We start from the raw sequence: 19,780 nt of genomic DNA, 5'->3' as shown, positions 1-19,780 counted from the left end.
GGACCATGATGATGGTTGAGTATACTGAGGACCATGATGATGGTTGAGTATACTGTGGACCATGACGGTTGAGTATACTGAGGACCATGATGACGGTTGAGTATACTGAGGACCATGATGACGGTTGAGTATACTGAGGACCATGATGACGGTTGAGTATACTGAGGACCATGATGACGGTTGAGTATACTGAGGACCATGATGGTTGAGTATAGTGAGGACCATGACGGTTGAGTATACTGTGGACCATGATGGTTGAGTATACTGAGGACCATGACGGTTGAGTATAGTGAGGACCATGATGACGGTAGAGTATACTGAGGACCATGATGACGGTTGAGTATACTGAGGACCATGATGATGGTTGAGTATACTGAGGACCATGATGATGGTTGAGTATACTGTGGACCATGACGGTTGAGTATACTGAGGACCATGATGACGGTTGAGTATACTGAGGACCATGACGGTTGAGTATACTGAGGACCATGATGATGGTTGAGTATACTGAGGACGGTAGAGTATACTGTGGACCATGATGATGGTTGAGTATACTGAGGACCATGATGACGGTTGAGTATACTGAGGACCATGATGACGGTTGAGTATACTGAGGACCATGATGACGGTTGAGTATACTGAGGACCATGATGACGGTAGAGTATACTGAGGACCATGATGATGGTTGAGTATACTGAGGACCATGATGACGGTTGAGCATACTGAGGACCATGACGGTTGAGTATACTGAGGACCATGACGGTTGAGTATACTGAGGACCATGATGACGGTTGAGTATACTGAGGGACCATGATGACGGTTGAGTATACTGAGGACCATGATGACGGTTGAGCATACTGAGGACCATGACGGTTGAGTATACTGAGGACCATGACGGTTGAGTATACTGTGGACCATGATGACGGTTGAGTATACTGAGGACCATGATGACGGTTGAGTATACTGTGGACCATGACGGTTGAGTATACTGAGACCATGATGACGGTTGAGTATACTGAGGACCATGACGGTAGAGTATACTGAGGACCATGATGATGGTTGAGTATACTGAGGACCATGATGACGGTTGAGTATACTGAGGACCATGACGGTTGAGTATACTGAGGACCATGATGATGGTTGAGTATACTGAGGACCATGATGACGGTTGAGTATACTGTGGACCATGATGACGGTTGAGTATACTGAGGACCATGATGACGGTTGAGTATACTGAGGACCATGACGGTTGAGTATACTGAGGACCATGATGATGGTTGAGTATACTGAGGACCATGATGACGGTTGAGCATACTGAGGACCATGACGGTTGAGTATACTGAGGACCATGATGACGGTTGAGTATACTGAGGACCATGATGATGGTTGAGTATACTGAGGACCATGATGACGGTTTGAGTATACTGAGGACCATGACGGTTGAGTATACTGAGGACCATGACGACGGTTGAGTATACTGAGGACCATGATGACGGTTGAGTATACTGAGGACCATGATGACGGTTGAGTATACTGTGGACCATGATGACGGTTGAGTATACTGAGGACCATGATGATGGTTGAGTATACTGTGGACTAAGATAACGGTTGAGTATACTGTGGACTATGATGACGGTTGAGTATACTGAGGACCATGATGATGGTTGAGTATACTGTGGACCATGATGACGGTAGAGTATACTGAGGACCATGATGATGGTTGAGTATACTGTGGACCATGATGACGGTAGAGTATACTGAGGACCATGATGATGGTTGAGTATACTGAGGACCATGATGGTTGAGTATACTGAGGACCATGATGACGGTTGAGTATACTGAGGACCATGATGACGGTTGAGTATACTGAGGACCATGATGACGGTTGAGTATACTGAGGACCATGATGACGGTTGAGTATACTGAGGACCATGGACGGTAGAGTATACTGAGGACCATGATGACGGTTGAGTATACTGAGGACCATGACGGTTGAATATACTGAGGACCATGATGACGGTTGAGTATACTGAGGACCATGATGGTTGAGTATACTGAGGACCATGATGACGGTTGAGTATACTGTGGACCATGATGGACGGTTGAGTATACTGTGGACCATGATGACGGTTGAGTATACTGTGGACCATGATGACGGTTGAGTATACTGTGGACCATGATGACGGTTGAGTATACTGAGGACCATGACGGTTGAGTATACCGAGGACCATGATGACGGTTGAGTATACTGAGGACCATGACGGTTGAGTATACTGAGGGACCATGATGACGGTTGAGTATACTGTGGACCATGATGACGGGGTTGAGTATACTGAGGACCATGACGGTTGAGTATACTGAGGACCATGATGACGGTTGAGTATACTGAGGACCATGATGACGGTTGAGTATACTGAGGGCCATGATGGGAGTATACTTGAGGACCATGATGACGGTTTGAGTATACTGAGGACCATGATGACGGTTGAGTAAACTGAGGACCATGATGACGGTTGAGTATACTGAGGACCATGATGACGGTTGAGTATACTGAGGACCATGATGACGGTTGAGTATACTGAGGACCATGATGGTTGAGTATACTGAGGACCATGATGACGGTTGAGTATACTGAGGACCATGACGGTTGAGTATACTGAGGACCATGATGACGTTGAGTATACTGAGGACCATGACGGTTGAGTATACTGTGGACCATGACGGTTGAGTATACTGTGGACCATGATGACGGTTGAGTATACTGTGGACCATGACGGTTGAGTATACTGAGGACCATGATGGTTGAGTATACTGAGGACCATGACGGTTGAGTATACTGAGGACCATGATGACGGTTGAGTATACTGAGGACCATGACGGTTGAGTATACTGAGGACCATGATGGTTGAGTATACTGAGGACCATGATGGTTGAGTATACTGTGGACCATGACGGTTGAGTATACTGAGGACCATGATGACGGTTGAGTATACTGATGACCATGATGACGGTTGAGTATACTGAGGACCATGATGACGGTTGAGTATACTGTGGACCATGATGACGGTTGAGTATACTGTGGACCATGATGACCGGTTGAGTATACTGAGGACCATGACGGTTGAGTATACTGAGGACCATGACGGTTGAGTATACTGAGGACCATGATGACGGTTGAGTATACTGTGGACCATGATGACGGTTGAGTATACTGAGGACCATGATGACGGTTGAGTATACTGTGGACCATGATGACGGTTGAGTATACTGAGGACCATGACGGTTGAGTATACTGAGGACCATGACGGTTGAGTATACTGAGGACCATGATGACGGTTGAGTATACTGAGGACCATGATGGTTGAGTATACTGAGGACCATGACGGTTGAGTATACTGAGGACCATGACGGTTGAGTATATTGTGGACCATGACGGTTGAGTATACTGAGGACCATGACGGCTGAGTATACTGAGGACCATGACGGTTGAGTATACTGAGGACCATGATGACGGTTGAGTATAGTGAGGACCATGATGACGGTTGAGTATACTGTGGACCATGATGACGGTTGAGTATACTGAGGACCATGATGGTTGAGTATACTGAGGACCATGATGACGGTTGAGTATACTGAGGACCATGATGACGGTTGAGTATAGTGAGGACCATGATGACGGTTGAGTATACTGAGGACCATGACGGTTGAGTATACTGAGGACCATGATGATGGTTGAGTATACTGAGGACCATGATGACGGTTGAGTATACTAACTTAATGAGCGTGGTTTCATTCTGCTGTTACTACACTGAAAAGTTCAGTTTGAAAGTATGAAATCAGTCATTGTCTCATATGGAGATATTTATCCTGCTGCACTGTGAGAACATCGTCACTCTGCTGGAACCGCTTAGAACACAAAGATCCTGGTTCCTGGTTCCTGGTTCCTTCTGGACTCAAAGATGAAGTCTGAGGAGAAACTGATAAACATGTGGAACCTTTATGACCTCACCAATCTGTGTGGAGTTCCTCTGAAGAACGTCAGGAACACGACGGACCGGCCGGCTCTGGTGTCGATCTGAAAGCTAAAGACAAACTTTCGCTCACAAAGAACAGACGATGAACTTTATTTTGAAGGAGCAGAACAGGAACAGGTGAGCTGAGTCAGTCCTGCTTTTGGGTTTTTGTACTTTCATATATTTTTTATTCATAGTTAAGAATTCATTTCACTGTGTAATCTACTTACACTACTGAAACCAACAGTTCAGCTGGGAGTCATTGTGAGTCCAGTTCTGGTTCTGGAGTTTACTGTTCATGTCTTCTCACAAACACTCAGAACCGTTCTCACGTAGAACCGTTCTCACGTAGAACCGTTCTCACGTAGAAAACCGACGACAAGTTTCAGACACATTCAGAGTTCGTCTGCACTCAACAACGACACAGTTTATTGCATTCACAGGAAGAAATGTACAGTGGAGCCTCCGAGGGCCCGAACCGCTCTGAGGGCCAGAACCGCTCCGAGGGTCCCGAACCGCTCCGAGGTCCCAGACTGCTCCGAGGGCCCGAACCGCCCCGAACCACTCCGAGGGCCCAGACTGCTCCGAGGGCCCAGACTGCTCCGAGGGCCCAGAACCGCTCCGAGGTCCCAGACTGCTCCGAGGGTCCCAGACCGCTCCGAGGGTCCCGAACCGCTCCGAGGTCCCAGACTGCTCCGAGGGCCCGAACCGCCCCGAACCGCTCCGAGGGCCCAGAACCGCCCTGAACCGCTCCGAGGGCCCAGAACCGCCCCGAACCACTCCGAGGGCCCGAACCGCTCCGAGGTCCCAGACTGCTCCGAGGGCCCGAACCGCCCCGAACCACTCCGAGGGCCCAGACCGCTCCGAGGGCCCAGACTGCTCCGAGGGCCCGAACCGCCCCGAACCGCTCCGAGGGCCCAGAACCGCCCCGAACCACTCCGAGGGCCCGAACCGCTCCGAGGGCCCGAACCGCCCCGAACCACTCCGAGGGCCCGAACCGCTCCGAGGGCCCGAACCGCCCCGAACCACTCCGAGGGCCCAGACTGCTCCGAGGGTCCCAAACCGAGGCCCTGAGCCGCTCTGAGTTTCTGTGCTTCCAAACAGTCTGAAGGGAAACGGAGTTCAGGTTCAGGAGCCGGTACGAAGACAACTGAAGTTTAAACGTCTGAACTGGAAAAAAAAACATTTTGTGTTTAAAGCAAAAAACAAACTGGCCTGTAGTCAGAAAGGGACACTTGAGTCAGACGTCACCTTCATCATCATCATCATCATCATCACCAGTTTGAGCCTCTGATATATTTAAAGATGATGATTTTCCATAAAACTGGAACAGCTGTTTCATAATCAGCCGAATGAAAAACATTTTAAGTTTCTGAGTCAAACAAATACGGAAGTTAAAAAACTCTGGCGCAACAGGAAGCAGGAAACAGGAAGCAGGAAACAGGAAACAGCGTTCAGACAGTTCGAAGCTTTTTGAAGATTCTGGAAACATGTAAAGTTTTTATTGTTCAGATTTATGAATGAAAAACACACGAGAGGCTCAAACTGCTGCAGACTTTAAACACATCGATACAAAAAACAACAACAGCCCAGAACAGCTGAGCGGGACTTCCTGTCTGACTTCCTGTCTGACTCCAGTGTTTCGGTAGAGCTGCACAATCATCTCTTTATCAACATTAAGAACTGGAGCCTCGAACCTTTGATCCAGTGAAGCGACTGAGTGCTGAGAATAACCGTTACACATGAACACAACACGAACACAACGCTCTGATTGGTCCTCACACACTGAGCTCGTCATCTCATCAGCTGTTTAACAGACCTGATTAAACCAGATTAAACCAGATTAAACCAGATTAAACCAGATTAAACCTGATTTAAACCAGATTAAACCTGATTAAACCTGATTTAAACCAGATTAAACCTGATTAAACCAGATTAAACCAGATTTAAACTGATTAAACCTGATTAAACCAGATTTAAACAGATTAAACCTGATTTAAACCAGATTAAACCTGATTTAAACCAGATTAAACCAGATTAAACCAGATTTAAACAGATTAAACCTGATTTAAACCAGATTAAACCAGATTAAACCAGATTTAAACCTGATTAAACCTGATTTAAACCAGATTAAACCTGATTAAACCTGATTTAAACCAGATTAAACCTGATTAAACCTGATTTAAACCAGATTAAACCTGATTAAACCAGATTAAACCAGATTTAAACAGATTAAACCTGATTAAACCAGATTTAAACAGATTAAACCTGATTTAAACCAGATTAAACCAGATTTAAACAGATTAAACCAGATTTAAACCGACGCTAAAACTGAAATAAACCAGACCAGGAATCCAGTTGACGGGTGACTCACCTGAGTTCATCCGTCATCTCTCTCTCTCTCTCTCTCTCTCTCTCTCTCTCTCTCTCTCTCTCTCTCTCTCTCTCTCTCTCTCTCTCTCTCTCTCTCTCTCTCTCTCTCTCTCTCTCTCTCTCTCTCTCTCTCTCTCTCTCTCTCTCTCTCTCTCTCTCTCTGATTAATTTGATTGGTTGAGAGCTGTGTGATGTCATGAGCTCAGTGAGGAGATGCTTCCTGTTTACTCTGCAGATGCGTTTAAAAGTTTTATTACTGAAAAGATTTGATTAAAAAATCATCATTACAGTCAGGAGGAGGAGGAGGAGGAGGAAGAGGAGGAGGAGGAGGAGGAAGAGGTGGAGGAGGAAGAGGAGGAGGAGGAGGAGGAAGAGGAGGAGGAGGAAGAGGAGGAGGAAGAGGAGGAAGAGGAGGAGGAGGAGGATGAATAGGTGGAGGAAGAGGAGGAGGACGAGGAGGACGAGGAGGAGGAAGAGGAAGAGGTGGAGGAAGAGGAGGAGGACGAGGTGGTGGAGGAGGAGGAGGAGGAAGAGGAAGAGGAGGAGGAGGAAGAGGAGGAGGACGAGGAGGAGGAGGAGGAAGAGGAGGTTGTGAACTAATAACCTTCAGGATCAATGATTGTATGATCAATAAAAAAAAAAAATCAATAAAATGTCAGAAATAGTGACAGACGTCTTTTTTTTGGTCTAAAATCAAAAATACAAAAACAGGAAATCAAATCACAACGAGAGGCCGACACCTGCGGTCAGGTAACCGTGGAAACAAGCATCGTAAAATGGTTAATTGTGCAGCTCTACGGGGACGGGCTATGTCCTGGAGCATGTGGCCGTCTATGTCCTGGAGCATGGGGGCCATCTATGTCCTGGAGCATGGGGGCCATCTATGTCCTGGAGCGTGGGGGCCGCCTATGTCCTGGAGCATGGGGGCCATCTATGTCCTGGAGCGTGGGGGCCGCCTATGTCCTGGAGCGTGGGGGCCGCCTATGTCCTGGAGCGTGGGGGCCGCCTATGTCCTGGAGCATGGGGGCCGCCTATGTCCTGGAACATGGGGGCCGTCTATGTCCTGGAGCGTGGGGGAAGTCTTTGTCCTGGAGCATGGCGGCCATCTATGTCCTGGAGCGTGGGGGCCATCTATGTCCTGGAGCGTGGGGGCCGCCTATGTCCTGGAGCGTGGGGGCCGCGTATGTCCTGGAGCGTGGGGGCCGCCTATGTCCTGGAGCGTGGGGGCCGTCTATGTCCTGGAGCATGGCGGCCGCCTATGTCCTGGAGCGTGGGGGAAGTCTTTATCCTGGAGCATGGGGGCCATCTATGTCCTGGAGCATGGGGGAAGTCTTTGTCCTGGAGCATGGGGGCCGTCTATGTCCTGGAGCATGGGGGAAGTCTTTGTCCTGGAGCATGGGGGAAGTCTTTGTCCTGGAGCGTGGGGGCCGTCTATGTCCTGGAGCGTGGGGGCCGCCTATGTCCTGGAGCGTGGGGGAAGTCTTTGTCCTGGAGCATGGGGGCCATCTATGTCCTGGAGCATGGGGGAAGTATATATCCTGGAGCATGGGGGAAGTCTTTGTCCTGGAGCATGGGGGAAGTCTTTGTCCTGGAGCATGGGGGAAGTCTTTATCCTGGAGCATGGGGGCCATCTATGTCCTGGAACATGGGGGAAGTCTTTGTCCTGGAGCATGGGGGAAGTCTTTGTCCTGGAGCATGGGGGAAGTATATATCCTGGAGCATGGGGGCCATCTATGTCCTGGAACATGGGGGAAGTCTTTGTCCTGGAGCATGGGGGAAGTCTTTGTCCTGGAGCATGGGGGAAGTATATATCCTGGAGCATGGGGGCCATCTATGTCCTGGAACATGGGGGAAGTCTTTGTCCTGGAGCATGGGGGAAGTCTTTGTCCTGGAGCATGGGGGAAGTCTTTGTCCTGGAGCGTGGGGGCGGTCTATGTCCTGGAGCGTGGCGTCTACATCATGGTGTGGCCGACAGAGTTGAGCATCAGGGCTCTCTGGTCCAGCACCTCCCTCTCCCTCCCCAGCGCCGCCCTCTCCTGCTCCACCATGGATCTATCCTGCTCCACCGCCGCTCGCTCCCGGTCCAGCCACAGCCTCTCCGCCTGCACCGCAGCCCGCTCCCTCTCCACGGCCGCCCGTTCCCTCTCCACCACCTCCCTCTCTCGCTCCAGCGCCGCCCGCTCCCTCTCCACCACCTCCCACTCTCTCTCCAGGCCTCCCAGCGGCCCGTCCTCCGAGCTCCGCTGGCTCTGCTCGGCGCCGTCACTGAACGCCTCCTGACCGTACTCCGAGGAGGAGGAGAGGGGAGGGGCCAGGCGGGGACGTCTCGGGGTGGGGTCGGGATGTTGCTCGTCGTCCTGGGTGACGGGGGTGAGGAGGGGGGCGCTGCTCGCCAGCCGACCCTCCATGGCGTCATTCATCAGGTGGAACCACGGCCAGGAGGAGGCGCCGTCTGCAACACTCTCCATCCCCACCGGAGGATACTTCAGGTCCTGAGAGGAGGAGGAGATGTTAAAGTCTCTCTAACATTGATTATCATAATCATTATAATATTAAACAGACTCATGTTATTAATAATTTAAACCTTGTATCTCCTCTTCAGATTGTCCCATTTCTTCGCCATCTGATAGGTCGAAACTTTTCCCTGCAGCCCGAGTTCCTTCAGGATGGCTCTGAATGAAAAAGAGCAGCTTATAGTCTCTATAATAAATATAATCTTATTTACAGTCTGTGTAATAAAGAGCAGCTTATATCTTACTTCCAGGCAGCTTTGGCAGCGTTTCTCCTTCCTGTGAATAACGCCTCGTTAGCAGCTCGTAGTTTAATCATCCTGCGCGTGTCCTGATCCGTCACTGAGACACAAACACATGAAATAAGTTTCATTTGATTCAGAAGATAAGGGAGCAGACAGGGAGCAGACAGGGAGAAGACAGGAAGCAGACAGGGAGCAGACAGGAAGCAGACAGGAAGCAGACAGGAAGCAGACAGGACTCAGACAGGACGCAGACAGGGAGCAGACAGGGAGCAGACAGGGAGCAGACAGGGAGCAGACAGAGAGCAGACAGGGAGCGGACAGGAAGCAGACAGGGAGCAGACAGGAAGCAGACAGGAAGCAGACAAGGAGCAGACAGAGAGCAGACAGGGAGCAGACAGGGAGCAGACAGGGAGCAGACAGGACGCAGGCAGGGAGCAGACAGGGAGCAGACAGAGAGCAGACAGGGAGCAGACAGGGAGCAGACAGGGAGCAGACAGGAAGCAGACAGGGAGCAGACAGGAGCAGACAGGGAGCAGACAGGGAGCAGACAGGAAGCAGACAGGATGCAGACAGGGAGCAGACAGGAGCACACAGGGAGCAGACAGGGAGCAGACAGGGAGCAGACAGGGAGCAGACAGGGAGCAGACAAGAAGCAGACAGAGAGCAGACAGGGAGCAGACAGGGAGCAGACAAGAAGCAGACAGGAAGCAGACAGGAAGCAGACAGGGAGCAGACAGGGAGCAGACAGGGAGCAGACAGGGAGCAGACAGGGAGCAGACAGGACTCAGACAGGGAGCAGACAGGGAGCAGACAGGAGCAGACAGGAGCAGACAGGGAGCAGACAGGGAGCAGACAGGACACAGGGAGCAGAGAGGGAGCAGACAGGGAGCAGACAGGACACAGGGAGCAGACAGGGAGCAGACAGGACTCAGACAGGACTCAGACAGGACTCAGACAGGACGCAGACAGGACGCAGACAGGGAGCAGACAGGGAGCAGACAGGAAGAAGACAGGGAGCAGACACGGAGCAGACAGGAAGAAGACAGGGAGCAGACAGGGAGCAGACAGGGAGCAGACAGGGAGCAGACAGGGAGCAGACAGGGAGCAGACAGGGAACAGACAGGAAGAAGACAGGGAGCAGACACGGAGCAGACAGGAAGAAGACAGGGAGCAGACAGGAAGAAGACAGGGAGCAGACAGGGAGCAGACAGGGAGCAGACAGGGAGCAGACAGGGAGCAGACAGGACACAGGGAGCAGACAGGGAGCAGACAGGGAGCAGACAGGGAGCAGACAGGGAGCAGACAGGGAGCAGACAGGGAGCAGACAGGACGCAGACAGGACGCAGACAGGGGGCAGACAGGGAGCAGACAGGGAGCAGACAGGGAGCAGGGAGCAGACAGGAAGCAGACAGAGATCAGAAAGGGGGCAGACAGGGAGCAGACAGGACGCAGACAGGACGCAGACAGGACGCAGACAGGGAGCAGACAGGGAGCAGACAGGAAGCAGACAGAGATCAGAAAGGGGGCAGACAGGGAGCAGACAGGACGCAGACAGGACGCAGACAGGACGCAGACAGGGAGCAGACAGGGAGCAGACAGGAAGCATACAGGGAGCAGACAGGAAGCAGACAGGGAGCAGACAGGGAGCAGACAGGAAGAAGACAGGGAGCAGGCAGGGAGCAGACAGGAAGAAGACAGGGAGCAGACAGGAAGAAGACAGGGAGCAGACAGGAAGAAGACAGGGAGCAGACAGGAAGAAGACAGGGAGCAGACAGGAAGAAGACAGGGAGCAGACAGGAAGCATACAGAGATCAGACAGGGAGCAGACAGGACGCAGACAGGGAGCAGACAGGAAACAGACAGGGAGCAGACAGGGAGCAGACAGGGAGCAGACAGGAAGCAGACAGGAAGCAGACAGGGAGCAGACAGGAAGCAGACAGGAAGCAGACAGGGAGCAGACAGAGAGCAGACAGAGAGCAGACAGGGAGCAGACAGGGAGCAGACAGGACGCAGGCAGGGAGCAGACAGGGAGCAGACAGAGAGCAGACAGGGAGCAGACAGGGAGCAGACAGGGAGCAGACAGGAAGCAGACAGGGAGCAGACAGGAGCAGACAGGGAGCAGACAGGGAGCAGACAGGAAGCAGACAGGATGCAGACAGGGAGCAGACAGGAGCACACAGGGAGCAGACAGGGAGCAGACAGGGAGCAGACAGGGAGCAGACAAGAAGCAGACAGAGAGCAGACAGGGAGCAGACAGGGAGCAGACAAGAAGCAGACAGGAAGCAGACAGGAAGCAGACAGGGAGCAGACAGGGAGCAGACAGGGAGCAGACAGGGAGCAGACAGGGAGCAGACAGGACTCAGACAGGGAGCAGACAGGGAGCAGACAGGAGCAGACAGGAGCAGACAGGGAGCAGACAGGGAGCAGACAGGACACAGGGAGCAGAGAGGGAGCAGACAGGGAGCAGACAGGACACAGGGAGCAGACAGGGAGCAGACAGGACTCAGACAGGACTCAGACAGGACTCAGACAGGACGCAGACAGGACGCAGACAGGGAGCAGACAGGGAGCAGACAGGAAGAAGACAGGGAGCAGACACGGAGCAGACAGGGAGCAGACAGGGAGCAGACAGGGAGCAGACAGGGAGCAGACAGGGAGCAGACAGGGAGCAGACAGGGAGCAGACAGGGAACAGACAGGAAGAAGACAGGGAGCAGACACGGAGCAGACAGGAAGAAGACAGGGAGCAGACAGGAAGAAGACAGGGAGCAGACAGGGAGCAGACAGGGAGCAGACAGGGAGCAGACAGGGAGCAGACAGGACACAGGGAGCAGACAGGGAGCAGACAGGGAGCAGACAGGGAGCAGACAGGGAGCAGACAGGGAGCAGACAGGACGCAGACAGGGGGCAGACAGGGGGCAGACAGGGAGCAGACAGGGAGCAGACAGGGAGCAGGGAGCAGACAGGAAGCAGACAGAGATCAGAAAGGGGGCAGACAGGGAGCAGACAGGACGCAGACAGGACGCAGACAGGACGCAGACAGGGAGCAGACAGGGAGCAGACAGGAAGCAGACAGAGATCAGAAAGGGGGCAGACAGGGAGCAGACAGGACGCAGACAGGACGCAGACAGGACGCAGACAGGGAGCAGACAGGGAGCAGACAGGAAGCATACAGGGAGCAGACAGGAAGAAGACAGGGAGCAGGCAGGGAGCAGACAGGAAGAAGACAGGGAGCAGACAGGAAGAAGACAGGGAGCAGACAGGAAGAAGACAGGGAGCAGACAGGAAGAAGACAGGGAGCAGACAGGAAGAAGACAGGGAGCAGACAGGAAGCATACAGAGATCAGACAGGGAGCAGACAGGACGCAGACAGGGAGCAGACAGGAAACAGACAGGGAGCAGACAGGGAGCAGACAGGGAGCAGACAGGAAGCAGACAGGAAGCAGACAGGGAGCAGACAGGAAGCAGACAGGGAGCAGACAGAGAGCAGACAGAGAGCAGACAGGGAGCAGACAGGGAGCAGACAGGGAGCAGACAGGACTCAGACAGGGAGCAGGCAGGGAGCAGACAGGGAGCAGACAGGAAACAGACAGGGAGCAGGCAGGGAGCAGACAGGGAGCAGACAGGGAGCAGACAGGAAACAGACAGGAAACAGACAGGAAACCGACAGGGAGCAGACAGGAAGAAGACAGAGATCAGACAGGGAGCAGAGTGGACGCAGACGGGGAGCAGACAGGACGCAGACAGGAAGTCTCACTCTTGTAGGACAGGTCTGATGGCGTCAAGCATTCCTCCCCGCTGGCGTCGATGTACACGATTGCCCCGTCGACCTCGGGGTGCTCTCCTCCCACCATGCTGTCCAGCTCCGACACGCTGCTCCTCTGCTCCATCAGACAGTCTCTGTCGGGGGCGCGGGGGGGCGACGAGACGTACACGCCGTCCTCCTCGTTGGTCCACACGGGAATCACACGCGGAGCTTTCTCCGCCAGACGGCCCTCCAGAGCGTCGCTCATCAGCTGGAACCAGGGCCAGGAGGCGGGGTTGGTCTGCCCCTCCATCCCTCGGGGGGGGAACTTCAGGTCCTGCAGGGACAGACGGACAGCTCTGATTGGCTGCGAGTTCCTGTCACACATCAGCGCTTCCTATGTGAACGACACCATTGGTTACCATGGTTACCGTGGCGCTGAAACAAAAACAGCTCCTCGGCGCTACGCAGCTCATCGCAGCGCTTCTGCGTCAGGTGTAAATAATATTATACACTCTGTATAATAAAGATAATATTATACACTCTGTATAATAAAGATAATATTATATACTCTGTATAATAAAGATAATATTATAGACTCTGTATAATAAAGATAATATTATAGACTCTATAAATAACACACTATAATAAAGATTGAGTGGACGATGGTCACATGACCTCGGCGGTTGGTCACCTTGAACTTGGTCTTCAGGTTGTCCCACTTCTTCGCCACCTGGTCAGGTGTGATCCTCCCTGTGAGACCCATCTCCTTCACTATGCCCCTAAAACACACACACACACACACACACACACACACACACACACACACACACACACACACATTATACACTGACTGACTGACTGATTGACTGATTGACTGATTGACTGACTGACTGACTGACTGACTGATTGATTGACTGACTGATTACCTCCAGGCTGGTTTGGCCGTGTTCCTCCTGCCAGTGAACAGAGCCTCGTTAGCAGCTCTCAGCTCGATTAGTCTGCGAGTGTCTTCTTCTGTCACTGAAACAAACACACTGATCATTATTGATCCGTCGACACAAGCTGATCAATCACTCTGATCACCTATCAATAGTTACAGGCATTTATGAAGTAAAGGTTGGAAAGTGAATAAACATTAGTTATTAGGTTAGATACTGATCAGTCATTGATGAGAGGTTAGATACTGATCAGTTATTGATGAGAGGTTAGATACTGATCAGTTATTGATGAGAGGTTAGATACTGATCAGTTATTGATGAGAGGTTAGATACTGATCAGTTATTGATGAGAGGTTAGATACTGATCAGTTATTGATGAGAGGTTAGATACTGATCAGTTATTGATGAGAGGTTAGATACTGATCAGTTATTGATGAGAGGTTAGATACTGATCAGTTATTGATGAGAGGTTAGATACTGATCAATCACAGTTATTGATGAGAGGTTAGATACTGATCAATCACAGTTATTGATGAGAGGTTAGATACTGATCAATCACAGTTATTGATGAGAGACAGACGTTTGTAGGTGAGCTCGTTGAGGCGCTGCATCTCTCCGAGGCTCGGCGCTCCGTTCTTTTCGTCGGTGTCGACCAGCATATCCATCTCAGTCTCCGTCAGGAACTCGGCCATCCCCCCCCGGCTCCGACGTGCTCTTTTCTTCGGCGTCGGCGACAGCGGCTCGCATTCCTCGTCCTCGTCCTCCACGATGGGCATGAGGATCGGCGCCACGGCGGCAAAGCGGCCTTCCATGGCGTCGTTCATACGGTAAAACCACGGCCACGAGCTCGGGTTGGTCTCTACACCACGAGCTGGAAACTTCAACTCCTGCAGGACAATACTGATCATTAGCCTGATCTATAATCAATAACCTGATCATTAGCCTGATCTATAATCAATAACCTGATCATTAGCCTGATCTATAATCAATAACCTGATCATTAGCCTGATCTATAATCAATAACCTGATCATTAGCCTGATCTATAATCAATAACCTGATCATTAGCCTGATCTATAATCAATAACCTGATCATTAGACTGATCTATAATCAATGTGATGTCACAGTGATGTCACAGTGATGTCACAGTGATGTCACAGTGATGTCACTCACCTTGTATCTTCTCTTCAGGTTGTCCCATTTCTTAGCGAGCTGCTCTGTGGTCAGTTTCCCCTGCAGGCCCAGCTCATACAGGATGGCTCTGAGGAGAAACAGGTTATTGATCAGCTGACTGATCATCTGATTGATCAGCTGACTGATCAGCTGATTGATCAGCTGATTGATCAGCTGACTGATCATCTGACTGATCAGCTGACACTCACCTCCAGGCTGGTTTGGCTGAGTTCTTCCTGCCGGTGAACAGCGCCTCGTTAGCTGCTCTCAGTTTGATCATTCTCTCCGTTTCCTGTTCGGACACTTTAACAGACAACAGGAAACGGCCATCAGTCACAGTGATCAATAACCTGATTGATTCATTCTTTATTTTAACAGTGTGTCCTCACTCTTATAGGAGCACTCGCTCATCCTCCTCCAGCCCATCGGGACTCCCTCTGTGGGCGGGACCTCCGCCTGAATCACTCCGTGATCCTCGACGGCCTCCACCGCCACCGAGTCCTCCATCTCCGTCTTGATGAGGAACTCCAGGATGTCGGTGTTCTGGTCCTGGTTCTGGTTGGGCTGGCTGTTACCACGGTGACCGCAGGCGCCGTCAGGGCTCAGCACCAGGTTGCTGTTGTAGAGACGGCCCTGCATGGCTTCATCCATGATGTGGAACCAAGGCCACGACTCCACCACCGCACCCAGGTGCTCCTGACCCTGGTACGGCTGCTTCAGGTCCTGGACACACAGGGAGAACGTTAGGAAGGAAGGAAGGAAGGAAGGAAGGAAGGAAGGAAGGAAGGAAGGAAGGAAGATCTATCTCCTCTCATATCAGTCACAGAGTTTTAGACTCAGAAAAAGATAAATAAAACTGTTCCTGTTCTAAAGTAGAACCTTAAAGAGAACCTTTAGAGAACCCTACCTTGTACTTGGTGCGCAGGTTGTCCCACTTCTTGGCGATCTGGTCGGGGGTCAGCTTCCCCTCCAGACCCAGACCCCTCAGGATCGTGCTGAGCAACACAGGAAGTAACAGCAGGTCAGCTGACAGGAAGCTCACACACATGGTTTAAAGCACGAGATCAACAAGTGAGTCATGAAGAGCTGCAGTCATCAAACATCCCATAATAATAACCAGCAGTCCTCCTGTTCACTGACCATCAAACATCCCATAATAATAACCAGTCCTCCTGTTCACTGACCATCAAACATCCCATAATAATAACCAGTAGTACTGTTCACTGACCATCAAACATCCCATAATAATAACCAGTAGTCCTGTTCACTGACCATCAAACATCCCATAATAATAACCAGTAGTCCTGTTCACTGACCATCAAACATCCCATAATAATAATAATACAGTGTTTTTACTACCAAAGTCTTTGTTACTATAGTTACGGCTCAACAGGAAACAGTATTACTGTTACTATAGTTACGGCTCAACAGGAAACAGTATTACTGTTACTATAATTACGGCTCAACAGGAAACAGTATTACTCAGGGTTTCCCACAGCACTTTACAGCTAAGGCGGCCGCCTAAGCAACACACGCCTGCCGCCTTAACTAACGTCTTCAAAAAAATATATAAAAATAAATAAATAAATAAAATAAATCCAACCAACGTCTGCTGCGGGCGGGAACCGCTGTGTCCGACTGTCTGACTGGGACCCTGAACACACCTGTAGCTCTCCGTACCTCCCGCTAGCATAACACGGACACGCTAACGGCTAACAGTGATATTAAGTTTAAGGAAACAAACAGACCGCTGGTTAAAACATAAATCTACATCATCTGAGGCAGAACCTGCTCAGGAAAAAACACCGGAGCCCGAAAGACTGTGCCATGTGATGTCAACATTAACAACGTTTCTTATATACAGTCTATGGTTAATTCTCAGACAGGTAACTGTGACGTTACTATAGTAACAAGTTTCAGGCTAACCGGCTCAGAGTATGAACAGCTCCAACTAAACAGGTGATATTAGCGGCATAATGTGTAAAATGCTGCGGTGCTGCGCGTTTTATCTACTGATGTTACAAAACGTCAACTTTAAGTCACTCAGATATTTCTCATTCAGCAGACCTGAAGAGAGAGAGAGAGGCAGATTCAACAAAAACGTGATGCTACTGAAGCTAAATATAACTACTTAACCTGTGCAATCTATTTTAATCAAATACAGCAGCTCTGCTATAAATTCTACATTTATGAAAATGTTTTGACAAGAAGGTGAAAATTCTGCTTTATGTTCATTATTGAGTGATTGTGGTGTGCATTATATTGAATGGTGTTCCTAATATTTTGTCCACTCCATTAAGGCTAGTGGTGTTTACCATTTACACGCGGCTGACTTATAGCCTACTTTTGACAAGACACCCCCCCCCCCCCCCCTGGCTCCCCACCACCTTAACTAACACATTTTCTGTGGGAAACCCTGATTACTGTTACTATAGTTACGGCTCAACAGGAAACAGTATTACTGTTACTATAGTTACGGCTCAACAGGAAACAGTATTACTGTTACTATAGTTACGGCTCAACAGAAAACAGTATTTTTGTTACTATAGTTACGGCTCAAAAGGAAACAGTGTTTTTGTTACTATAGTTACGGCTCAACAGGAAACACTGTTTTTGTTACTATAGTTACGGCTCAAAAGGAAACAGTGTTTTTGTTACTGTAGTTACAGCTCAACAGGAAACAGTATTACTGTTACTATAGTTACGGCTCAACAGGAAACAGTATTACTGTTACTATAGTTACAGCTCAAAAGGAAACAGTGTTTTTGTTACTGTAGTTACGGCTCAACAGGAAACAGTATTACTGTTACTATAGTTACGGCTCAACAGGAAACAGTACTACTGTTACTATAGTTATGGCTCAACAGGAAACAGTATTACTGTTACTATAGTTACGGCTCTACAGGAAACAGTGTTTTTGTTACTATAGTTACGGCTCAACAGGAAACAGTATTACTGTTACTATAGTTACGGCTCAACAGGAAACAGTATTTTTGTTACTATAGTTACGACTCAACAGGAAACAGTATTACTGTTACTATAGTTACGGCTCAACAGGAAACAGTGTTTTTGTTACTATAGTTACGGCTCAACAGGAAACAGTATTACTGTTACTATAGTTACGACTCAACAGGAAACAGTATTACTGTGACTATAGTTACGGCTCAACAGGAAACTGTGTTTTTGTTACTATAGTTACGGCTCAACAGGAAACAGTACTACTGTTACTATAGTCACGGCTCAACAGGAAACAGTACTACTGTTACTATAGTTACGGCTCAACAGGAAACTGTGTTTTTGTTACTATAGTTACGGCTCAACAGGAAACAGTGTTTTTGTTACTATAGTTACGACTCAACAGGAAACAGTATTACTGTTACTATAGTTACGGCTCAACAGGAAACAGTACTACTGTTACTATAGTTACGACTCAACAGGAAACAGTATTACTGTTACTATAGTTACAGCTCAACAGGAAACAGTTTTAGTGTGACTATAGTTACGGCTCAACAAGAAACATTATTACTGTTACTATAGTTACGGCTCAACAGGAAACAGTATTACTGTGACTATAGTTACGGCTCAACAGGAAACAGTGTTTTTGTTACTATAGTTACGGCTCAACAGGAAACAGTATTTTTGTTACTATAGTTACGGCTCAACAGGAAACAGTGTTTTTGTTACTATAGTTACGGCTCAACTGGAAACAGTATTACTGTTACTATAGTTACGACTCAACAGGAAACAGTGTTTTTGTTACTATAGTTATGGCTCAACAGGAAACAGTGTTTTTGTTACTATAGTTACGACTCAACAGGAAACAGTACTACTGTTACTATAGTCACGGCTCAACAGGAAACAGTACTACTGTTACTGGGGATTTCCACTGGGTCCGTCAGCGGCGCGGAACGGCTGTGCTACGGTTTAGCTCCGTCCTCTGCCCGGCGTCAACTCACACCGGGAGCGTTACAGCAGCGGACCGGAGCATGCTCTGGGAGAGAAAGCTGCCTTTTAAAATGACGTTGCACTGTTAATACAGTAATTACGGCAGCACAATCAAACCCGAACGAGTGCCTTTAGTCTACAGTAATTACTATAGTAGCAGCACAACTAAATGGCCCGGTTTTGTTAACTTGCTCAATTTTGGTTGATTTGGTAATTTTCTTTGATTTATGTACTTATCCCATCTGTCAGTAGGCTACGTAGCTAGATGGAGTCTTTATCTGACTGTTTTATTCATGTTTGTTGCTGAAATACGATCGGGAGGCTGCACGGGTTGTTTTATTTTGAAAAACGGAAGTTTTATTTTGCTGATTCAGTGTCGGACTTCCTGTCTGGTGCAATCTGCTCTGTTGAGCTTGTCGCGAGTTGGCAACGGCTCCGTCAAAAATAGAAATGCTACCTATCGATAGCGCTGCGGCGCGGGAGCCGCTGCTGAGCCGTTGCTGACACGCTGCTGAAACGTTCCCGGTGGAGATACTCTCATTGATTATAGTGTTACCTATCAGCTCCGGTGACCGCGGCGCAGCTGTAACGCGCCGCTGCCGGACTCAGTGGAAATTGGGCTTTACTATAGTTACGGCTCAACAGGAAACTGTGTTTTTGTTACTATAGTTACGGCTCAACAGGAAACAGTGTTTTTGTTACTATAGTTACGACTCAACAGGAAACAGTATTACTGTTACTATAGTTACGGCTCAACAGGAAACAGTACTACTGTTACTATAGTTACGACTCAACAGGAAACAGTATTACTGTTACTATAGTTACAGCTCAACAGGA

General features: G+C 49.5%; 1 protein-coding gene across 1 annotated transcript in view; it reads right to left on the bottom strand.

Moving 5' to 3' along the window:
• Positions 1-7,633: 7,633 nt before the first annotated feature.
• Positions 7,634-19,780, bottom strand: part of zgc:171459 (uncharacterized protein LOC562056 homolog) — a 13,706-nt gene continuing 1,559 nt past the window's right edge. Inside the window, exons 3-13 of the mRNA XM_053319054.1 lie at positions 15,906-15,993; positions 15,388-15,721; positions 15,208-15,301; positions 14,999-15,086; positions 14,407-14,713; positions 13,815-13,908; positions 13,580-13,667; positions 12,898-13,222; positions 9,145-9,238; positions 8,971-9,058; positions 7,634-8,878 (exon numbers count right to left, since the gene is read on the bottom strand). Coding sequence (XP_053175029.1) covers positions 8,339-8,878; positions 8,971-9,058; positions 9,145-9,238; positions 12,898-13,222; positions 13,580-13,667; positions 13,815-13,908; positions 14,407-14,713; positions 14,999-15,086; positions 15,208-15,301; positions 15,388-15,721; positions 15,906-15,993 — 2,140 coding nt within the window. The 3' untranslated portion in view covers positions 7,634-8,338. The remainder of the gene's footprint in view (positions 8,879-8,970; positions 9,059-9,144; positions 9,239-12,897; positions 13,223-13,579; positions 13,668-13,814; positions 13,909-14,406; positions 14,714-14,998; positions 15,087-15,207; positions 15,302-15,387; positions 15,722-15,905; positions 15,994-19,780) is intronic.

This window comes from Scomber japonicus, chromosome 5 (assembly GCF_027409825.1).
Source record: "Scomber japonicus isolate fScoJap1 chromosome 5, fScoJap1.pri, whole genome shotgun sequence".
NCBI lineage: Eukaryota > Metazoa > Chordata > Actinopteri > Scombriformes > Scombridae > Scomber > Scomber japonicus.
The sequence above is the reverse complement of the archived record's forward strand: the minus strand, read 5'-3'. Positions and strand labels throughout refer to the sequence as shown.